General features: G+C 39.0%; 1 protein-coding gene across 1 annotated transcript; it reads left to right on the forward strand.

Moving 5' to 3' along the window:
* The first annotated feature begins 3,593 nt into the window (after positions 1–3,593).
* LOC147633586 (putative pectate lyase 2) lies at positions 3,594–6,989 on the forward strand. Its single transcript, XM_086805869.1, has 6 exons — positions 3,594–3,971; positions 4,406–5,007; positions 5,108–5,310; positions 5,646–5,749; positions 5,974–6,112; positions 6,583–6,989. The coding sequence occupies exons 1-6, from the start codon at positions 3,736–3,738 to the stop codon at positions 6,805–6,807; spliced, it is 1,509 nt and encodes a 502-aa protein (XP_086661995.1). The 5' UTR covers positions 3,594–3,735; the 3' UTR covers positions 6,808–6,989.
* Positions 6,990–20,740: the final 13,751 nt, after the last annotated feature.

Genomic DNA, 20,740 nt, shown 5'->3' on the forward strand with positions numbered 1-20,740 from the left:
GAAGCAACATGCACACAATACATTGATCCGATTCTTTCATACTGGAAGAATATAGTTGATGAGATACAGAAGCCAACCAACAAGTGTGTTGGGAATTACAGAGGGTTTTGGCCTAATACTATAGGAACCCACCATATGCAACAGATAAAAGAAGAGCTAGATGAGATCCAAGGATACAAGGAGTGGAATGACCACTATTGTGGTCCTCTAAGTGGGAGGCCAAAGGATGTTTTTAAACCACACATTGATGTGAAAAAAGGTGACTTTGTTTTTGTGAGGCTAGGAGAGCTCGGGTACCCAATATGGCTAGGACTTGCAGAGTAAAATGTTGAGCTAGACAACTCATCTCCTAACTACAAGAAAGTTTTCATTCAGTATCGGGCACCAAAACATAGGAAGAAAAACACTACAATAACCGAACTATATGAAGGTTGTTGGGAAAAGCATTGGTGTTGCAACTTAGCAAACCCAAAGCGATGGAAGTTTGTTGATACCATGGTTTGGTCATGGATTCCAAGGGGCAAAATAATTCAAAAAATAGTAAAAATCCCAACCAATCTAGTGGAGAAAGCACATGCTAGCTTATTGGTAGAGAAATTGAAAACTAGATTACTTATGTTCCTCCTATGATATGTGTTAGCTCACACTTTATTCTGGAGAGTTCCCATATGATCTTTCAAGTATGGTGAATGGTAAGGCCTATGACCACATGGTCATATAGGTTTTTATCTAATTGTTTATACACTCCATATGACCTTTGTTTTCTTAATTGAATTGGAGTATTGTTGTGTGCTATTCTTGGATGTTGCTTTTATAACAATATGTAGGTACAATGGATCATATTTGGATGCTAGAGATTTATCAACTCTTTTATCAAAGCACATCATTGTATGAGGTGTTTTTCAACACCTGAATCAACATCGACTCTCTACAACAACAAAAAAAGGTGTTTCTTAATATCACCAATTTCATGAGAAGCTATCTCTTTGTCTACAAAGTAACCAACCAAGTCACAAATCCTACACACAACTTTCTTAGTTAATTAAAAAAAGTCCCAAATTATATGAAAATTTCCCAAATTTAATGGGAAAAAAGGCATAAGAAGACCTCAAACTTGGTCCCAAAGTTGTGGGATTTTCTCAAATTATCTAAAATGGTGTTATTTCCATTTTTTGATCAAACCATATATTTGAGTACACGACTAAGAGTGTGATGTTGCATTAGAAGAGCTCAATGACAAATTCCTTTACCAAGTGGGAATGGAATCGAAGTAAAACAAGGAAGTTCTTAACATTTTATGATCGTACTGTCTACCTATCTAAGTTTGGGACATGCTATATGTACTATATTTGTGACACAGGAGATTTGACGTTTGAATTTTTTTATTTTCAATCGGGCCATATGTTTAAATACACAACTAAGAGTGTGGAGTTTCATTGGAAGAGCTCAATTTTAAATTCATTTACCAAGTGGGTAAGATTAGCCAATTTTAGTGTGAGATTAGCTAATTTTAGTGAAAAAATGATTGTTTTTTACTTTTAAAAACTTGGAACGTGATCCAAAGTGAGGGCTCTTATTGTACAACCGCCCTTATTTTTTTTGTATATCTATAGCTTGAAGCAGTGGACTACCTTCCTACGTAAGATGAATATGATTTTGCATTACAATAGGGTTTGGAAGCTCTCTTTATTGAAAGGGTGCAATCTTGATGAAGGATGTATTGTTATTTCTAGAGGCCATGCTTGGCAAGCATGGCCAGTAAGTACATTACTAAAACCATAACTTCTTTGTTTTTTTTAAAATTATTTTCATTTGTGTGTTAGTTTTGTTGTGTTTTAGAATGATGTTACTATAAAGTGTGTTATTGCAAACAGTCAAATGTGCAAGCGAGAAGTAATGGAAATGTAAGAGAAGAGGGTGGAGCTATAAGGGACGATAATAATGGAAATGTGTGAGATGTGTGGACTCCTCGATGCAGCCCCTAACTCCATAGATTTTTGTTATGCTTTATTTTATATATGACCTTTTTTGGACTCATGTACACTTATGTAAATTTGCCAAGTATTGTAATATGATTATGACATTTGCCAAGTATGCTCTGTAATTGTTTTTTTTTTTGTATTTGCAAAGTTTATATTATATATGTGAAAAAAATGGAGACAGAATGAGAGAGATATGGGGACATGAGAGAGATATGGGGACATATCTCTCCTATTCTGTCCCCATTTTTTTGTTGCAGACTACTGCAGCGACCACGTAACCCTAACTGCATGCGTAGCGGCGTGGGGGATTTTTTTGCTTGTTGGTTTCTTTTATAAGCTTGTTCTAAATGCAGTTATGCTTCCTATGTGTTGTAGTGGGACAAAAGGGTTAAAAAAACATTCTATACTTTTTTGGGGGAATAATTATTGTTTTAAAAAAAGAGCAGATAAAATTCCACCTTTTGAATGCAACACCACTCACACCATAAGAGGTTGTAAAGGGTAGAAATGTGGCCAAAATGGTAAAAAACAAATCCACGCTTTTATTGTGGTATGGTTGGAAACCAAGAAAACGTGGATTTTAGCATGTTTACATAAATAGGTCATATTAAGGTTGCCTTGGGGAGATCACTACATCAATACCTTATATATATGTCAAGTTATGAAAATCTTATATGTAGTGGGTTCAAGTGGTATTCTAAAAACCCTTTGTTAATGAATTTTGACATTTGAAATACATCCCTTGTATAAATTTGGAGGCAATAAAATTGTTCCTTTTTGAAGCAAACTTATAATTTTGAAATAGAAAATCCGCTTATATATGTGAAGTGTCCTTTAAATACGCCTTCACAATCAAAACCCCTTAGGTCAAAATCACTCACATGCATATTCCTAGGTAAATCCCTTCGGTAATCTTAAAATGCGTTGTAATTTTTAAGGGCTTTCCTAGTTGTTATAAAAAATGATATAGAAAGGGGGTCTCAAATTAATTTGTAATTGAGCAAATAATCATTTTCAAAAGGTTAACAAAAAAGGAAAAATTGAATAAAAGTCAACTGGAGTAGACCAATGCACTTAAAACTTCAAGTTATGGAGTGTATGTCTCTCATGCTTGTAGGATTATAGTTGTACTTTGCTCTTCAAGTTTTTTATGTTGTAGATCCAATTTCAAGAATTGCAATGCAAAGTCAAAGTGCTTGTCCCTTTCCAAAATATGCAACTTTCCTGAAAGTTACTCAATGATATTAATCAATTTACATATGGAGAACACAAATTTGATGTCTAAAAATTGGCTCTCTTTTTTTCTAATTGTATTGAATTATAGATGATCTTCAATCTTGAAGGTGTAATAAGACAAATGTATGTGTGTGTGTCATGTGGGGAGGGAAAGAGTGAGAAAGTGTGTGTTTGTGTGTGTGTGTGTGTGTGTGTGTGAGAGAGAGAGAGAGAGAGAGAGAGAGAGAGAGAATCGTAAGACTAATGGAAAGGGCACGAACTAGGTGTGAAGATACCCCACCGTAACCATGCACGTTCAACAGCACCCTCGTAGTGGCGGCCAACCACTCAAAACCTTCTTCAACCTTGCAGCTTCCGAGCCCTTCTTAATGCGTCATATAATCTCGAAGCCTGTCATGAGCCTCCTATATTAGTTTGATAGAGTTAGCTTCGATGAAAATTAGACTTTGCTGATTGCATTATTAAGTATGCTAACCGGAGCTGCATTGGTTTAATCCATCACTTCGTGTTGTAAGAGATGGCATTTAACATGATTAAGATGCTCAACCTTCTTGTTGCCACTCTCCTGGCTGCCGGTGCGGCTTTGTCCAGTGATACGGGTTTGCCTAATTACAACGGCAAATATCACCATAATACTTATAATGGCACACACGAGGAGCTTGATAACACTCCGGACGTGCAGTCCGGCGAGGATGCACACGATCGGCCTGTGTATCTTCGTGACGAGCCGCTTGATGCAGACAATCATGCAAGGTAAAAGCATGGAATGTGCTTATATTACACTAATCCCTGCTAATTACCATGAATCACATGAGTATATGGCAGCTATGCACGGTTCATTGTGTTGTGTATTGTGTGTGTGTACATGTGTTTTGCCATGCATGCGTACATGTAATGGTAAAATGTATTCGATTTAAAATTAGACAACTGGAAACCCTTAAGCCAAGAATCAGGCCCAAGATAAATTCAATAATTCACATAGATATTCCTGCATACATATATGTATGTATGCATGTGTATGTGTGGAATGATAGTCCCCCTTTCAGATAATAAAGAAGGGAAAGTGCACTTTAAACTCCATCTATATTGAATGCATAAAAACCTGTTGAATATCAAGATTTAATTGATAATCTGATCGATAACGAAGAAGGACACTAATTTCTACATGCAAACGAAGTTGCTTGCAGTTTGATGAATGAGACGGCATTCTTAGGCAATGCAGTCACCAAAAAGATCAAGAAAAAGCTCCCAGCAAAGAAGAAGAAGAAGGAGGTGACTGATAAATCAAAGGTGGTGAAAAAGAAAGTGACTTATAGGCCAAAGGTGGTAAAGAAGGGCAAGATACGAGTGAGCAAGAGTCGTCCAGCCCCACTGGACACCCCTCGCAGGGGCTCAAACAAGGTGCTGAATCGCATTGATTCATGTTGGAGGAATGACCCCCATTGGGCCCAAAACCGCATGCATCTAGCTGATTGTGCCATAGGCTATGGGTACAATGCCATGGGGGGCAAAGGGGGCAGCATCTATGTGGTCACTGACCCTAGTGATGACGTCCCTGCCAACCCTAAGCCAGGTACTCTTCGCTATGGCGTGGTCCAATTGAGACCCCTCTGGATCATCTTCCAGAGGGATATGACCATCACCTTGAAGAATGAACTCATCATGACAAGCTACAAAACCCTTGATGGTAGAGGTGCCAGAGTGCAAATTGCCCATGGGCCTTGCATCACCATCCAATTTGTGGACCATATCATCATCCATGGACTCAGCATCCATCACTGCACACCAGGTAAGGATGTCAAACCTAATTACCAATGCTGCTAATTAGGCGCTCATTAGGATGATTAATATAATTACAGATATTAAGGTGGGATGTTGGACTCCAACAGGTAAGTCAGGCCGTGTTATGAGCTCTACTGCGCACGTGGGCCAACGCCAAGGCTCGGATGGCGACGCGATCAGCATGTTCGGGGCCACCAACATATGGATCGACCACAACTTCTTTGCACAGTGTGCTGATGGCCTGGTTGATGCCATACATGGATCCACGGCTCTTACAATCTCTAACAACCTCTTCACTGACCACGATGAGGTAGCCTCCTGCACCTGCTTTTATTTTCCTCCCCAAGAACAACAGTATATTTGCCTGCATAATGCTGCATTAATATATAACACATCAACCCTTTCATTCACAATCTCTTTCCTGATTTGGTGATTAATTGTTTCATTAGTGTAAACCCAATTCTTTCCAATCTACTGCCTCTAATTGGCACTCATCTAGCTTCAATATTTGGAAGCTAATTACTATCAGCCAAACTCTCGACTGAAGAGTGATCGAAGTAAGGAAATTTTACTATATAAATGTAAATTTCTTTGCTATGAAAACAATATCGGTCTGGACTAATCCCGATCGTCTCGTTTCTGTAGGTAATGCTCCTTGGCCATTCAGATAGCTATTCAGCAGACAAGATCATGAGAGTGACTTTGGTGTATAACCACTTCGGACCAGGCTTAATTCAAAGAATGCCGAGGTACTACTTTGAGATATATTAAATAGAATTACTCGTCAATTTCATTGCCGTGCATAGATTCAGGGGGACTATTGAGAGTTTTGCAAATCAACCCCTTGTACTGTTGAATTCGAATTAATGTATTCCTCATCCTAGTTCGTCGATCTCCGATAGAAGAAGGCCAATCAATCCACCAGCTTGAATTATAGCCTTGTTTTGGATAACTCAATTGGTTTGATTTGCAGATGCCGTTTTGGCTATTTCCACATTGCTAACAACAGATACACGCAATGGGGCATGTACGCCATTGGAGCCAGCGCAAACCCAACAATTAAGAGCGAAGGAAACTACTATGTGGCACCAAATTACAAGGGCTCGAAACGAGTGAGTCAATATAAGAAATTTAGTTCATGATCAATTAGATTCTCCTTTGTTGCACAATCGTTTGCTAGTTTTGATTAAAAGTCTTGTTATCGCTACATCACATTCACCTATATATAGGTGGTGAATGTGAGCAATTATTTATCGCTCATGACCACCAAGCTCCTGAGTTAGAATATTCTGCAATTATTTACATATAAACTTGGTGAGAACGAAGTGTATATATATAGGACCTTGGCGAGTGCCGCCACTATAATAATTGACGAGGTTCTTGAGCTAAATCTGCAATAATTAACTCAACAGATTGGTAAACTATGGTGAAGAAATTATTCAACTAGCTAATTGCACAAGGCACTTAAAATTCTTATTTTTTATGCTGAGATCGAAGGAGGGAAGCGATTGGAGGGAGAATTAGTCCATCCCAAGATGAACTACACTAATTTTTTTTTCTTTTGGGCTCTCGTTGATTCAAGGTTGTCAAGCAGCTTGATGGTGCCAAACAGACCTCAAGCTCTAACTGGAAATCAGTGGGTGACTTGTTTCTAAACGGCGCATACTTTGGGGAGCTTGGAACCAGTACATATAAACCCAGCTATCTAGTACGACAAGAGAACTTTGATATACAACCAGCAACCCTGGTGCCATCTCTCACAGCAGATGCAGGACCTCTCAATTGCAAGGTTTCTTATACTTGCTAAGCTATTAATTCCTAATAATAGTCCCATAACATACATGTAACCTTTACTTAAACATTCCAGCTTTTGCAATGATTCAATGCAATAAGATAAGGTGCTTTTGATGTATACCTATATATAACATAAAAACATTTGCTCTGTCAATGGCCTCAGCTGGATGAGGCCCCTCAGTTTTGTGACAAGTAATGGGTGGTTGTAACTTTTAATCAGATCATTTAGCAATTCTATGAAGAAATCATCCTCCTTTTGTCTTCGACAAGTGTAAAAAATCATGTAATTACCAAAATTATTTTTAAACGCTCAAGAGAGGGAGAGAGAGCCATGATGGTGTGGCTTTCTAATCCTTGATCTACTTATTCAAAAACTTTAATCCATCCATTATTTTCTCTCCTTTTACATATACCTCTACATTTACTATTGTTTCCTTCTAAACTACATCCATGCATTTTAATTGGCGCGTACAATAAAGCCTAGCATCCATAGATCACACACTCCAGTTTTTTGGGCCATTTGGACCCTTTGAGGGATAACAATCTGTGCCGTTCTACCCATAGCACTTTACAGGTACTTAGATGATCATTGTACCAACAACCGAACATGTGAATACAATTATTTAAAAGTGGTATTAAACACAATGAAGTAAAGATTAACAGTGTTTTGCACAAGGTAGTCATTGGTTTAAAAAAAATGCAGCCAATATATAACAAAATGGCTACAACCTAAAGCCATCGCTTACAAAATTTTAAGACAAAAAATGATAGTATGTATGGCCCCCCGAATGATCATCTTATTGAGAAAATGTGCTGCCATTGAGTACAAGGAAGAGGTAGGGATTGAGAATGAGTAACTAAGTAAGAGCAAAGTCTAGCATGAAGCTACATGAGCAAAGGGAATTATCCCACATTGATGTATAAGCCTAAGGGTGTACCTCTTCATATTAAACGGGGCCATCTCAAGCAATGAACAAATCACTTGCACTTATCTCAAGTCTCTTTATGTATCCAAGTTAATTCATCCTGATGTCTAATTGTACTTGAGTACATCTTAATTAGCACACACTCATTATTTATGAGTTCTTTTCATTTCTATTCACCTTAGATAAGTGTTATCATTAGTGTAGGATTAATGATTAGGTCGATGTATTGTCATTTGATCTATGATTTCTCAACATGGTATTAGAGCTTAGGTCTAACTCTCCATTGCATCTCCACATCATACTCTGAGTTTATTTCGTTATTGCTTAGTATTGTTGGTCTTAGCACATGGTTAAGAGATACTCGGGCTTTATTAGCAAGTGTCTAGAGGTAGGACTAGGTATTTTGTTCCTTGTTTTTCTCAGCACCATTAGGGTTTGAGAAAATTAGAGAGAGAAACTTTTTAAAAAAAGCACTTTACAGCATCAAGAAAACTCAAAGGTGGTGCTCTTTGTTGATAGTAAAGCCGGTTGATGCTTAATTTTTTCTCTGTCTCTGCAGCCTAGCCACACCAATAGAAACTTTGCAAAGGGATCGCTACAAAACTTTGCAATGTGTTCTTTCTATCCAGACATGTGGCAAGGCTCATGCTGAGTTCCCACTCAGGCAACCAATTCTGGCCCCGTGTGCCACAACATAATCAGCAGCTCCAAATTCGCACTGTTCTGGCACTGCTCTCCTAGCCACTCAATATCATTTTTGATGCATTTATAATCAAGTTGAGTACATTGGTTATGAGAAATAGTAATTTACAAGATAAAAATACCTTTAATCATGTATAAAAATATATTATTTGTCATCCAATGCATTAGAATTGCTCATGAAGGGCTAGGGAAGCTGTGCCAAAACAGTGCGAATTTGGGCTCTACAACAGCAGTGCAGGCTCAAAATTCGCACTGTTCTGGCACTACTTCCCAAGGCTCCCAGTGTCATTTTTGATGCATTCACAAAAACATTGATGGTACAAACTAGAAAAAACAACGATATCCTTGATGAAAATAAGTTTGCAAAAATTATTTTGTATTCATAATAATAAGAAGTGATACATCATCTTTACAAAAGCTTTCTTACAATATTGAGCTTCCTTCTCTTGTTATTGGGCAGAGTGTGCTCAAGAAGTGATTGGGCTATTTCTTGAGGATCCTCTATGCCTATGCTTTTGGCTATACCTACACGAGCAAGAAGCTTACCCCTAAATCCATAACCAAAAACATCGAAGGTAAGGGATTTTTTATTCAAAACTATACATTTGGAGCTCTGTGCTATAGAGGCTACACAGAGCACCTTAGAGAGGGCTTTCAAAAAGAAGAGAGTGAAGGCAGATTGCGGGGTGTAATCCCTATGGATAATGGCGATGCCATCCATAGGAAGTTGACCAAGATAGTGTGCCAATGCAGCATCATGTCCATAGACCTTGGCCTAGTCTCTGCTGCCGCCGCCTCTCCCAGAGCAAATGCGTCAATTTCAACCACCCTCTGCAATCAAAGGAAAAATCAAAATATTTTCTTATACATAATTACAAATGTTTCTAGGTTATAAAAGGTCAATTTATACCTCTTGCTCAATGTCTTCTTTTGCCAAAGTGCTGGTGGGGCGGAGAGGTCAATCGAGGACTTAGTCTCATCCTTTTTTGGTGCTTTGGTCTCCTCCATTACTCCAGCAGAGCAAGGGTATCCTTTTCAGCCTCTAGCTTGTCTTGTAAGGTTGTGAATTCCTTCTCTGGAACTAGGGCTTGCTCCGCGGTCTCAACCACAGTTTCCTTGACCAAAGCAACTGTCCCTGCGAGACGATAGATTCTCCAAAGGGTAATATAGTACTATCTAGGTGAGGACTGAGGTTGGACGTATCAAAGTCCACCTCACATCGCGTGCATATAATGCCCAAGCATTCATCCATTCTCAAGCCAGCTATCTTTTCAAGATCATGAAGAAATAAATATTCTTCACCTTCCACCACAATGGTGCTCAAGAGATTGATCTCAAGCTTTAGTAGCACCTTGCTCTCCTCGTGTGGGAAAGATGGCCTCGCATCTTCTACTACAGCGGGCTGTTCAGCTGCAGATTGTGCACCCTCTGGAAAGTGCTCTGATGCAAGCTGCTCTTCTACACCAGCACTCGTTCCTACTGCCTTCACTTCCTTGTCATCCCTCAAATACCTTGCCAACTGCAATGCAGGAATCTCTACCTCCTCATCCGAATCCTCATCGTTGATGAGGAATGCAAAAGTGGCAAGCCACGAGAGGAACCTAGTTTCCAAATTGCCCTTCCTTAACCTCTTCACCTCCTGCTTATTGAAGGTACAATAAGCTCCTGCGGGGATGCAGATGTCGATAAAGCGTTCAAGGCGCTGGATGTAGGGGCGGGCATATTGTTGAATGTACTTAAGCAGCTCAACAGGCACGATTGATCATTGGGGCAATGGGGAAAGGAGATGGAGTGGGGAGCCAAGTATTGCTCCATGTATGCAATCTGCGTCTCATAATGTTGGGATGCAAGGGCGAGCGACTTTTCAAAGTTGACTTCACGAGAGAACATGACAAAGAGCTCGCTCTTGCCCGCCCACGGGGTGGTGGAGAGGAACTCACAGAAGTTGTCAAAGTGGGTAGCCATGTGAATGCAAAGAGATAGTGTGAGGTCGTGCTTGGTTTCTATCGCGTGAAAATGAGAAAGAAGGCACCTTTGGCTATTTATAGTTAAAATTTAAAGTTTGGCCTTTCCACACGACCGCTAGACAAAAAAATTACAGTTTATAAAAATTTTAAGATTTCAATTAAATAAAGATTGGTTAAAAAAGAGCCTGCTACAAAATTACAAGCATGTCATCTAATCTAAATTGTTATAATGTCTTCATTTTTTGCCCCTCTTCTTGTGACATTTACTTCATGTTGATCGAGTCCATCTCCTTGTTGACTTGAAAGCTTGTCATTGCGTTCACCTCGATCCTAAAACTCTTGCCCCTCACGTGCATCAAAACAGAGGCTATTTTGCCATATACTCAGTTCATCTTCAAGCTCTTCCACATGCCTACTATGTGTTGGTAGGGCTATGCACCTTGCTGCTACTGAAAATTCAAGGTCCCCCATTTGCCATGATTCTGAGACCATGGTTGTCCCCTCCTTATGCTTCCCAATATGTAAAAATATAGAAAGTGGCACAGTAACCAGAAACTGTAAGGGTTAACTCTAGACATGTAGTGAAATCAAATATACCTTTCTTCTCATCAACTTGAAACTTGACTCTTCCACATTGTCAAAGCCCATGATGCTAAAGTGTTGACGTAGGTCTGCTAGGCTCCAATGCTTGCTTGTTGTCACTCGCTCATGGAATTGGCATGGAATTGAACATGTGCACAGAAACATGTAAAGGACAAAACCAATTTAGCCCTACTGACCTAGATGCCTTTGAAAACTTGAGTGATGTCTTGATATCACTTACCATCTTAAACTTTAAGCATAAGATGGTCCAAGCATCAGGTTTGGGCCATTCGAGATTGTTAAGAGGGGGGTTGGGGATCTCTTCTAGCTTGCCAAATAAACCTGGTTTTTTATCTACAAAATATGAGTGAGAAAAAAAAAAGATATTGTTCTGTACAAGATCACTTGGGCTTTGAGATACAAACATTGCCTCTCCAATGGATGCATGCATAGCATAGAAAACTCCAATGAGACTTTGGAGTGGTTGTTCCTCAACATAATTAGAGGGAAAAAATATTTGTAGAGAGACATAAGAAAATGGAGAATCATAAGAAAATTTGAAACAAAAAATCCAATCTTAGCATGTTGTTAAAGCTGTGTTTATGTTACACTGATAATTTGAAGGAAACCCTAGTCGTTGGCCTTGAATGTATAGGTCTCCAAGGGTATACACATGTTGCACTATGGCAACCAGTCCTTCCTTCTTAGTATGCTTGAAGCCTTATAGCCATATTCCCCAGTTGACGCACTCGATGTGGTCCCTTAGAGCTTGGCTGCATGTACCCTGAATCTTGTTGGAGCCCAAACTCCATTCTCATCTCTTATGTTATGCAGCACAAGCTCTTCCATCTTCTTCCTAGGTCTTCTCCCATTACTGAAAGAGGCCATGGTGGTAAGGAAAGAGAAAAAGGGAAAAGAAAAGCTTGTTTTACAAAAGAAGAGTGGAGAGGAGAGAAAGTTCAGGGTTTTCAGTGCAGCAATGGAAAGCTTAAAAGAGGGTTAGAGTTTGAGAATAGGCTTCGTGAACCTAGAGTAAACTAAAGAGAGATAGAGTTTCTGCAGCAATGGAGAGGGAGGGAGCTTGAGAGAGAGAGAGAGAGAGAGAGAGAGAGAGAGAGTGGGAGAGAGGGAAGGAGGGAGCTTGAGAAGGAGGGAGAGCTTGAGAGGGATGGAGTTTCTGCAACAATGGAGAGCTTAGAAAAGGAAGAAAGAGGGAGAGGGAGCTTGAGACTGAGGGGGCTTGATAAGGAGGGAGAGCTTGAGAGGGATGGAGTTTCTGCAACAATGGAGAGCTTAGAAAAGGAAGAAAGAGGGAGAGGGAACTTGAGAGGGATGGAAACATGGAAAATGCCTCAAGTGTTTATGAGACCATTAGTGGTTTAGTGATACCATGGAAACATGGAAAAAGTTCTAAGATAAAACAAACAATAACTAGTATATAGAGATGTGACATCACCACATTTGACCTTGTACTAGGAGAGAAACTAGCCATGATCAACTAATAATAAGGATGCCCTCCTCAGCTAATATGGATGACCTTCTTAGCTAATATAGATTTGATGGTGGCTGATAGAATATCTATCCTTTGTGATGGAAGTATGCCATGGCATCAAAGAACCTCTTGGATGATCCATAACGGTCCTAGAGGGTCATGATGTTGATCTAGATTAGGGGGATGTCTAGCCTATCATGCTCCTATCACTCAAGAACCTGATGGAGGGTCATGATGCTCTGGACTAGGGGAATGTGTTGCCTACAAAATGCTCCTATCATTGAGGAGACCGATGGAGGATCGTGATGCTCTAGATTAGGGGGATGCTTGGCTTGCAAAGTAGATCATTCTCCTAGCACTCAATAACCTAATGGTGGATGGTCATGATGCTCTGGATTAGGGGGATGTATGGCCTACAAAATAGATCATGCTCCTATGACTCAAGACCCCTCTAAGATGATGGAGGACTAGATCACTAGTGTGGATAGTGGACTTGGATGTGGTAGTGGACTCTGACCGCTTCACAAGGAGTTTCCTATATGAGTGGAGAGAAGATACAACACCAAGTAGATTCTTACCCACATGAGAGATTGTATGACCCTGTGAAGTATGAGCTTGGGAGGGGTCACTCATAAATATGTAAGTGTAGCACGTGGGCTCAATAAAATGGATTTTTAAAATCCTTTTTTTTACACATTTTTTATATACATATAAGGGACCCATTTAAAGGGGGTATTTACAGGTTGAATAGAAGAAGGGTATGTTTTATTCATGAAAAATTCATAGATAAGGGATTTTTAAAATAGGCCTTGAATGCACGTGATACAGAGGGTTTACTTATAATGAACCCCCTGAGAGTATGAGAAGGAGTCATGATGGCGGGTAAAATGAAGTTGATCATGAATGATTGGAGAAAATCCAAGGTCGAGATGAGAGATAGCCTCGATAAGTTCAAGCCCCTAATGGAGAAACTAGCTAGTTTGGTGCATACTGCATAAGTTTTATCTTGATATAGTCAATATGTTCATCCTAGCATTCGTAAGTTTTATCTTGATATATTCAATATGTTCATTCTAACCTTTGAGTGATACTAAATCTCAGTTTTCATTATAATTAAAAAGAGGTGACATGTAGTACTCAAGAGGAATATGACTATGCATGGTCTCCTAGAACGAGGACACTCTTTGATAAGACACTAAGGATCTCGAAATCATAAAACTCAAAAAGCATTGTAATGTTACCTATTTTTGTTGCATTTCACTAGGGAATTCCAAAGAACCCATGGGATGATTCAAGGATACAAGGGAATGATGGAGATGTGTTGAGAATCATGGATCAAGCTCTCCTAGTGGACAAGACATCGACCTAATCATTAACTAATACTACACTAATGATAACACTAATCTAAGGTAGATAGAAATGAAGATAACTCATAAATAAGTGTGTGCTAATTAAGATGCACCAAGATAAACTAACTTGGATACATAAAGAGACTTGAGATAAGTGTAAGTGATATGTTCATTGCTTGAAATGGCTCCCTTTTATATGAGGAGGTATACCCTTGGGCTTGTACATCAATGTGGGATAATTCGCTTTGTTCATGTGGCTTCATACTAGACTTCGCTCTTTTTTGGCTACTCATTCTCACTCCCTACATCTTCCTTGTGCTCAATGGCACCACATTTCTTAACATCCCCACCTTGGTGCCAAATCTTTGTGCTACTCAAGTTGGTTAGACGTCAATTTTACAACAATTTTCATCCCCTCTCATTTCTAACTTGGTTGGGTATCTCAAAGGCTCTTTATCTTGGTTACTCTTTAGCTCAGAGGTTACTTTGGAGATGGTCGGGTTATTTTTGACTCTCCCAAGGTGCTACTTTGGCTACTCTCTCGTAGTTGAGTGTTTTACATTTGCATATCAATTTGCCTACTCATTTGGTGGCTTTTATAGCATATGATTTTAACTTAGGGTAGTGGTTGGTAGCTCCTTTGTTGCTGTTGTTGGCTCTACTCTTGGCTTTTTGACCCATGTGGGTGTAGCTCACAAGATGGACCAAAAACCCCAAATTTTCCTTCCCCATGGGGCTCTTTATCAAAAAATTAAAAAAAATGTCAAAAACCTTATCTTTTGCCCTTTACATTTTTCGACCACCCATTTGTGTTTATCTTGCGTTGCAAACAGCTCCTCCTCTGTGCTCATGGTTACTCTTCTATGAGCCAACAAGCTACCCTTCTCTTTATATACGTGGCAACCTAACTCAGGGAAATCGCCACGCTCACCTTGCCAGAGATGTAGACCAGCTGAGATCAATGACGAGGCGAGGAGAGGTTGGGAGTGCTCCTGTTGCGTGCTATTGAGAGCAGATGGAGTCGGGAATAGGGTCATGCTAAGAGATGCATAGTAAGTATTGCTGATGGAGAGAAGGACGTGGGTTTCCTCGGCAACACATGTCGAGCTGCAGAGCATGGGAAGTCTGATGTTTGCTCTTATTGCAGTTGTTGTCAAGATCATTGGCCGCTTTTGTGGTCTGTTGGACGCTAAAGCGATGCCGGTCATTAGCTACTTCTACTATGCCGTCTACTGGAGACCATCGATTTTAATGCAAGACAGCCGTTCTAAACCATCTGCTGTCAGGCTTCTTGGCTACAACCCACACGATGGAGTTATGTGCACCTGATTTATCTTTTCTTTGTGATGATGGAGCTTGCTTTAGCGTCACTACTTGTTGGAGCCGCCACCGTTGCCTTTCTCTTGGCTCGTCAGTTTTGCTATGTGCTTGTGTGCCACAGTCGGTTTTGCTTGGAGCCCAAATTCACACTGTTCTGGCATAGCTTCCCCAGTCCTCCAGAGCAATTTTGACACATTAGATAACAAATAATGTATTTTTATACATGATTAAAGGTATTTTTATTTTGTAAATTAATGTTTTTATAATTAATGTACTCAACTTCATTATAAATACATCAGAAATGATCCTGAGTGGTTGGGGGAGCAGTGCCAGAACAGTGCGAATTTTGAGCCTGCATCGTCGCTGCATAGCCTAAATTCGTACTGTTCTGGCATAGCTTCCCCAGTCCTCCAAGAGCAGTTCTGACGTATTGGATGATAAACAATATAATTTTACACATGATTAAAGCTGTTTGTATCTTATAAACCATTGTTTCTCCCAATTAGTGTACTCAAATTTATTATAAATGCATCAGAAATGATCTTGAGTGGTTGGGGAAGTAGTGCCAGAATAGTACGAATTTTAAGCCTACACCACCGTTACAGAGCCTAAATTCACACTATTCTGGCATAACTTCCCCAATCCTCCAGGAGCAATTCTGATGCATTGGATAACAAATAATGTAATTTTACACATAATTAAAGCTGTTTTTATCTTATAAACTATTGTTTCTCACAATTAGTGTACTCAACTTCATTATAAATGCATCAGAAATGATCCTGAGTGACTGGAGAAGCAGTGCCAGAACAATGTGAATTTTGAGCCTACATCGCCGCTACAGAGCCTAAATTCGCACTGTTTTGGAATAGCTTCCCCAGTCCTCCAAGAGCAAATCTGATACATTGGATGATAAACACTATATTTTTACACATGATTAAAGGTGTTTTTATCTTATAAACTACTATTTCTCATAATTAGTGTGTTCAACTTCATTATAAATGCATCAGAAATGATCTTGAGTGTGGCTGGGGGAGCAGTGCCAGAACAGTGCGAATTTTGAGCCTGCACCACCACTGTATAGGCTAAATTCAACTGTTCTGGCATAGCTTCCCAAGTCCTCCAAGAACAATTCTGATGCATTGGATGATAAACACTATATTTTTACACATGATTAAAGGTGTTTTTATCTTATAAACTACTATTTCTCACAATTAGTGTGCTCAACTTCAATATAAATGCATCAGAAATGATCCTGAGTGGCTGGGGGAGCAGTGCCAGAATAGTACAAATTTTGAGCATGCACCGTCGCTCTGCAGAGCCTAAATTCGCACTGTTCTGGCACGTAGCTTTCCTAGTCCTCCACCACGAGCAATTCTGATACATTGGATGATAAATACTATATTTTTACACATGATTAAAGGTGTTTTTATCTTATAAACTATTGTTTCTCATAATTAGTGTGCCCAACTTCATTATAAATGCATCAGAAATGATCCTAAGTGGCTAGGGGAGAAGTGCCAGAACAATGCGAATTTTGAGCCTATATCGCCGTTGTGCGGAGGCCAAATTTGCACTGTTCTAGCAAAACTTCCTCAGTCCTCCAGGAGCATTTCTGATGCCTTGGGTGACAAACTCGCACGATAGACACTCTATGTTAAACAAACATGATGACACCAAGACATTGTAAGAGAAACTTAAAATTTTAATTATCAGAAGGTTACAAATGAAATCCAGATAGGCTTGTTACTACAAAGGGGGGTTTGAAATAAAAGAGTTGCTTCAAAAAAAGGTTAACATCTAAGATCTCTAGATCGTGTCTCGCTCGTCTCAAATGCGCCGAGCTAGTTGCATGTTCCTAGCAGATATGGTAATCCTCTTTGCATGTATTGCAATGAGGTTGGTGTCTTCAAAAAGCCCAACAAGGTAAGCCTCGGAGGCTTCTTGCAATGCTTCAAGGGTAATCCCCTACACACTCATGGAACTCTGTTCTATATCGTTGGAGAATCTCCTTCACTGTGCGAGCGAAAGGGGCTCTTCTTATCAGCAACTCAGTGTTCCTCTGATAGAACTTGATTTCTTGTAGAGCCCTATGCCCTTGGCGCATCCTTCTCCTTGGAGCTCTTTGTGTTGTGTTAGTGTGTTGGCGAGGTTGGGACTTCCTTGGCTTGAAGAGCTTGACCTTTCTACGCTTGTGTTGTGCACACACGAATGAGGAGACAAGGGAGAAGTTGGGTTGTGCTGCACGCACCAGCATAAATCTAGATGTAATAAGGCTAAGAAGCTAAGATTGTTGGGCCCGCTCCCTAACCAATACCCTTCCAAAGGTTGTGCGATAAAACCAATTGAACATCTCTTGTAGATAGTTTGTACGTGTTCCTCCTGCTGCTGCAGAAGCTCCACCTCCATGTCTTGTATTTTTGAAATAAACCCCTCTTGCTTTATAATGTGATTTCTCCATCCCTTGGGTACTCCACATGGAGAATATGGGCTTGCCAAGCTCCACTTGTAGTCAATCTTGTGCAATATCCTAACAATCCAAGCTCTCCTTCACCAACAAATTACATAAAAGATGATAAATTGCGGAAAGATGATAAATTGCGGAAAGGAGGGTTTGCTCTTAATGGAGGGTCAACTGGATAGAGATGCCCATCAACCCAAATATCTTCATTTTTCTACTTAGCTATCCTACGAGCTTGGACAAATTGTGCATCAGTAGGATGGGTTTTTTTAGAGCTGCCATACTCTTTAGGAATACAAATGTGTAAATCAACCTTCAGTTTTCTAGCTTCACAAGGGACTACACACACAGCTTGCAAAGGCTCCATAGCTAAGTAGAGGAAGAAGCTAAAGCAGAGAGATCCTCATAGGGAGAGAGATAGAGAGAGAGAGAGAGAGAGAGAGAGAGAGAGAGAGAGAGAGGGAGGGAGTGAGTGAGAGAGATTATTAAAACTTTGTTGTTGTGGTTTAACACAAATCCATTTTTCTAAGTAGAAAATGATATTTTTGATATACAAATATACTAACATCATCAATAAATTACATTTATGAGAAAATTTAAAAAATAATAATTTTTGGGGTCCCCACAATTTCGGGATCTCATGGATGTAGTGGTTCCTGACAGTTAGTTATGTTTATGGAATTGTGGGGACCTGACAGTTAATTATGGATGTACTAGCTCCTGATGACAGGCTTCTGATGACGTGACCCTTGAATTACAAGCTTTTTGGAGGGAAAGAATTATTTTCATCATACATATTGGTTGGGGGGTGTTTTTTCCACCTCAAAATGTAAAAAAATAAAAAATAAAAAAATTACTTTTTGGGGCCCACCTAAATACGAGAATGTTTTGCTGATGTGGAAGGGAGATATGGTGGGAGTTAATGAGAAAGGAGATTTCAAACTGACAAGAAAGATTCAATTTGTAGAGAGTGAAGATAAAAATTTCAAAAAGTAAGAGAGAAAGTATGAGAAAAGTCAAAAAGTAAGAGAGAGAGTACGAGAATATTCCCTTTAAAAAGTGAAACTAGGAGGGTATGGCTGATGTGGCAAGGCAAAAAATAGGAGTCATCATAGCCTTTGTTCCCTTAAGCCCAGCTTTTTAAGGTCTAATCCCTTAAAATTAGAAATCCTTAGGAGGCCCTTTTTGGGTCCAAAAAATTTCTAACTTCAAGATATTTACAAAGATTGACTTAACATCAGGGTATTATAACATTAAGATTAAGGAGCACATATTACTAAGATATCTTTTCATACCTGATATGGCTATTATAAGTTCACAATAATGCCATTTGTATTAATTATTATCCTGCTACCTTTAATCAACTAATGTATAAAATTTTCAAAGAGTATCTAGATGATTTTGTTTGTTGGTGTACTCCAAGAATGTTGCAGATCATATGCATAGAGTCTTGGAAACCCTTAGAAAGCACAAGATTTTTGCTAAGAAAAGTAAGTGTGTCTTATTTGTGGAATGAATTAAATATCTAGGGTTCGTAGTGTTAAAGGATGGAATATCATATAATCTTAAAAGTGCAAGCTATTATTGATTGCCGAAACCAAAGATGGTAAATAAAGTCAAAGGATGATAAAGAAATTTAGGGTGGTTTTAACAGGGCTATATTGGATCTTTATTCTTCAAAAGGTGCAAGTTGTTATTGGTTGGCCAAAACCAAAGACGGTAAAAAAAGTCAAAGACGGTAAAAAAAGTCAATGATGGTTCTTCTCAAGAAGGAGATTCCATTTTCATAAAGACCATCTCCTATGTATCATAGTGTCTGATAATCTAGAGGTCTGTTAGTGACAAATCTTGTACTACTAAAGTTACCAAAATTTAGAAAACCCTTCAAAGTCATCAATCATGCCAATGTATTCACCATTGTTGTTGGAATCCTAATGCAAGAAGGATGTGCCACATAGAATATGCGTCTTGAAAATTGAAACTACACGTGAAAGGAACTATGGTGTCCATGATCTAGAGTTGCTTGCAATAGTGCATGCCTTGAAAATTGAAACTGCACGTGAAAGGAACTATGGTGTCCATGATCTAGAGTTGCTTGCAATAGTGCATGTGTTCTTAAAGAAGGAAAGAAAGACAACCCAAGAAATAAAAAAGTTCAAGGATTCAGGTTAGAGGATGGATAATTGTCCTTTAATAATTGGCTACATGTTCTTGAAGAAGAAGATAATTTCAAATGAGGCTCATGATAATTCTATAATAGGACACCTTGGCTACATGAAGGCTTTTATGGCTATAAAGAAGAGTTTCTTTTGGCCCAAAATTAAGAAGGACGTACTAAATCATGTTCATCAGTGCATAGTTTGCCAAAAGGTCAAGGTCAAAATAATAAAAATGCCAAGAAAGTTTAATTCTTTAGACATGCCATAGATGAAATGGGAGTGCATAAGCCAAGATTTTGAAACTAGAGTTAATGTAGGATATGATTCCATCCTGGTCATATTAGATCATTTGATGAAAGTTTCTCATCTCATTCCCATGAATAGGACCTATACTACAGTGATAAAATGATAAAAATCTAGGAGATGGATGAACTATCTGCAATTGGTAGAATTTGCTTATAATGCATCTCATCATCAAAGCATAGGGATGAGTCAATTTAAGGCACTTTATAGGATAAGATTCTATAATGCCATTAAATTAGTATAATCCCCTGATCAAAGTGAAAGTGTCAAGGAAAATGTTGGGCAAATTGGATCATCAACTATGGACTATACAGAAGGACATCAAGGTTACCCCCAGGATAAATAAAAGTAATTGCCGATTTGAAGTGGACTACTAGAGAGTTTCACGAAGGTGATATGGTTTTTCTTCACATACGATGCAAGAGAAGCTCACTCTCTTCTTAGAAAATTACAAGAAACTATCACCACCCGGATATTGTGAACCATATGTAATTACACAGACAGTCTAAGAGCTTATGAACTTTTACTTCGTACTTGAAATTCCAAAATGTTTTTTATGTGCAATTACTAAAAAAATGCGTCCCAAATCCAAGTCATATATTGGATGATAAACATGGTGCTTTTCTCCAAGGTCAACTTGAAATGGAACTAAAGTTAGTTTAACATAGGGAAGAGGATCTTCAAAAAA

This window comes from Cibotium barometz, chromosome 12, assembly GCF_041138505.1.
Source record: "Cibotium barometz isolate CiBa-2024 chromosome 12, ASM4113850v1, whole genome shotgun sequence".
NCBI classification, from domain to species: Eukaryota; Viridiplantae; Streptophyta; class Polypodiopsida; order Cyatheales; family Cibotiaceae; genus Cibotium; species Cibotium barometz.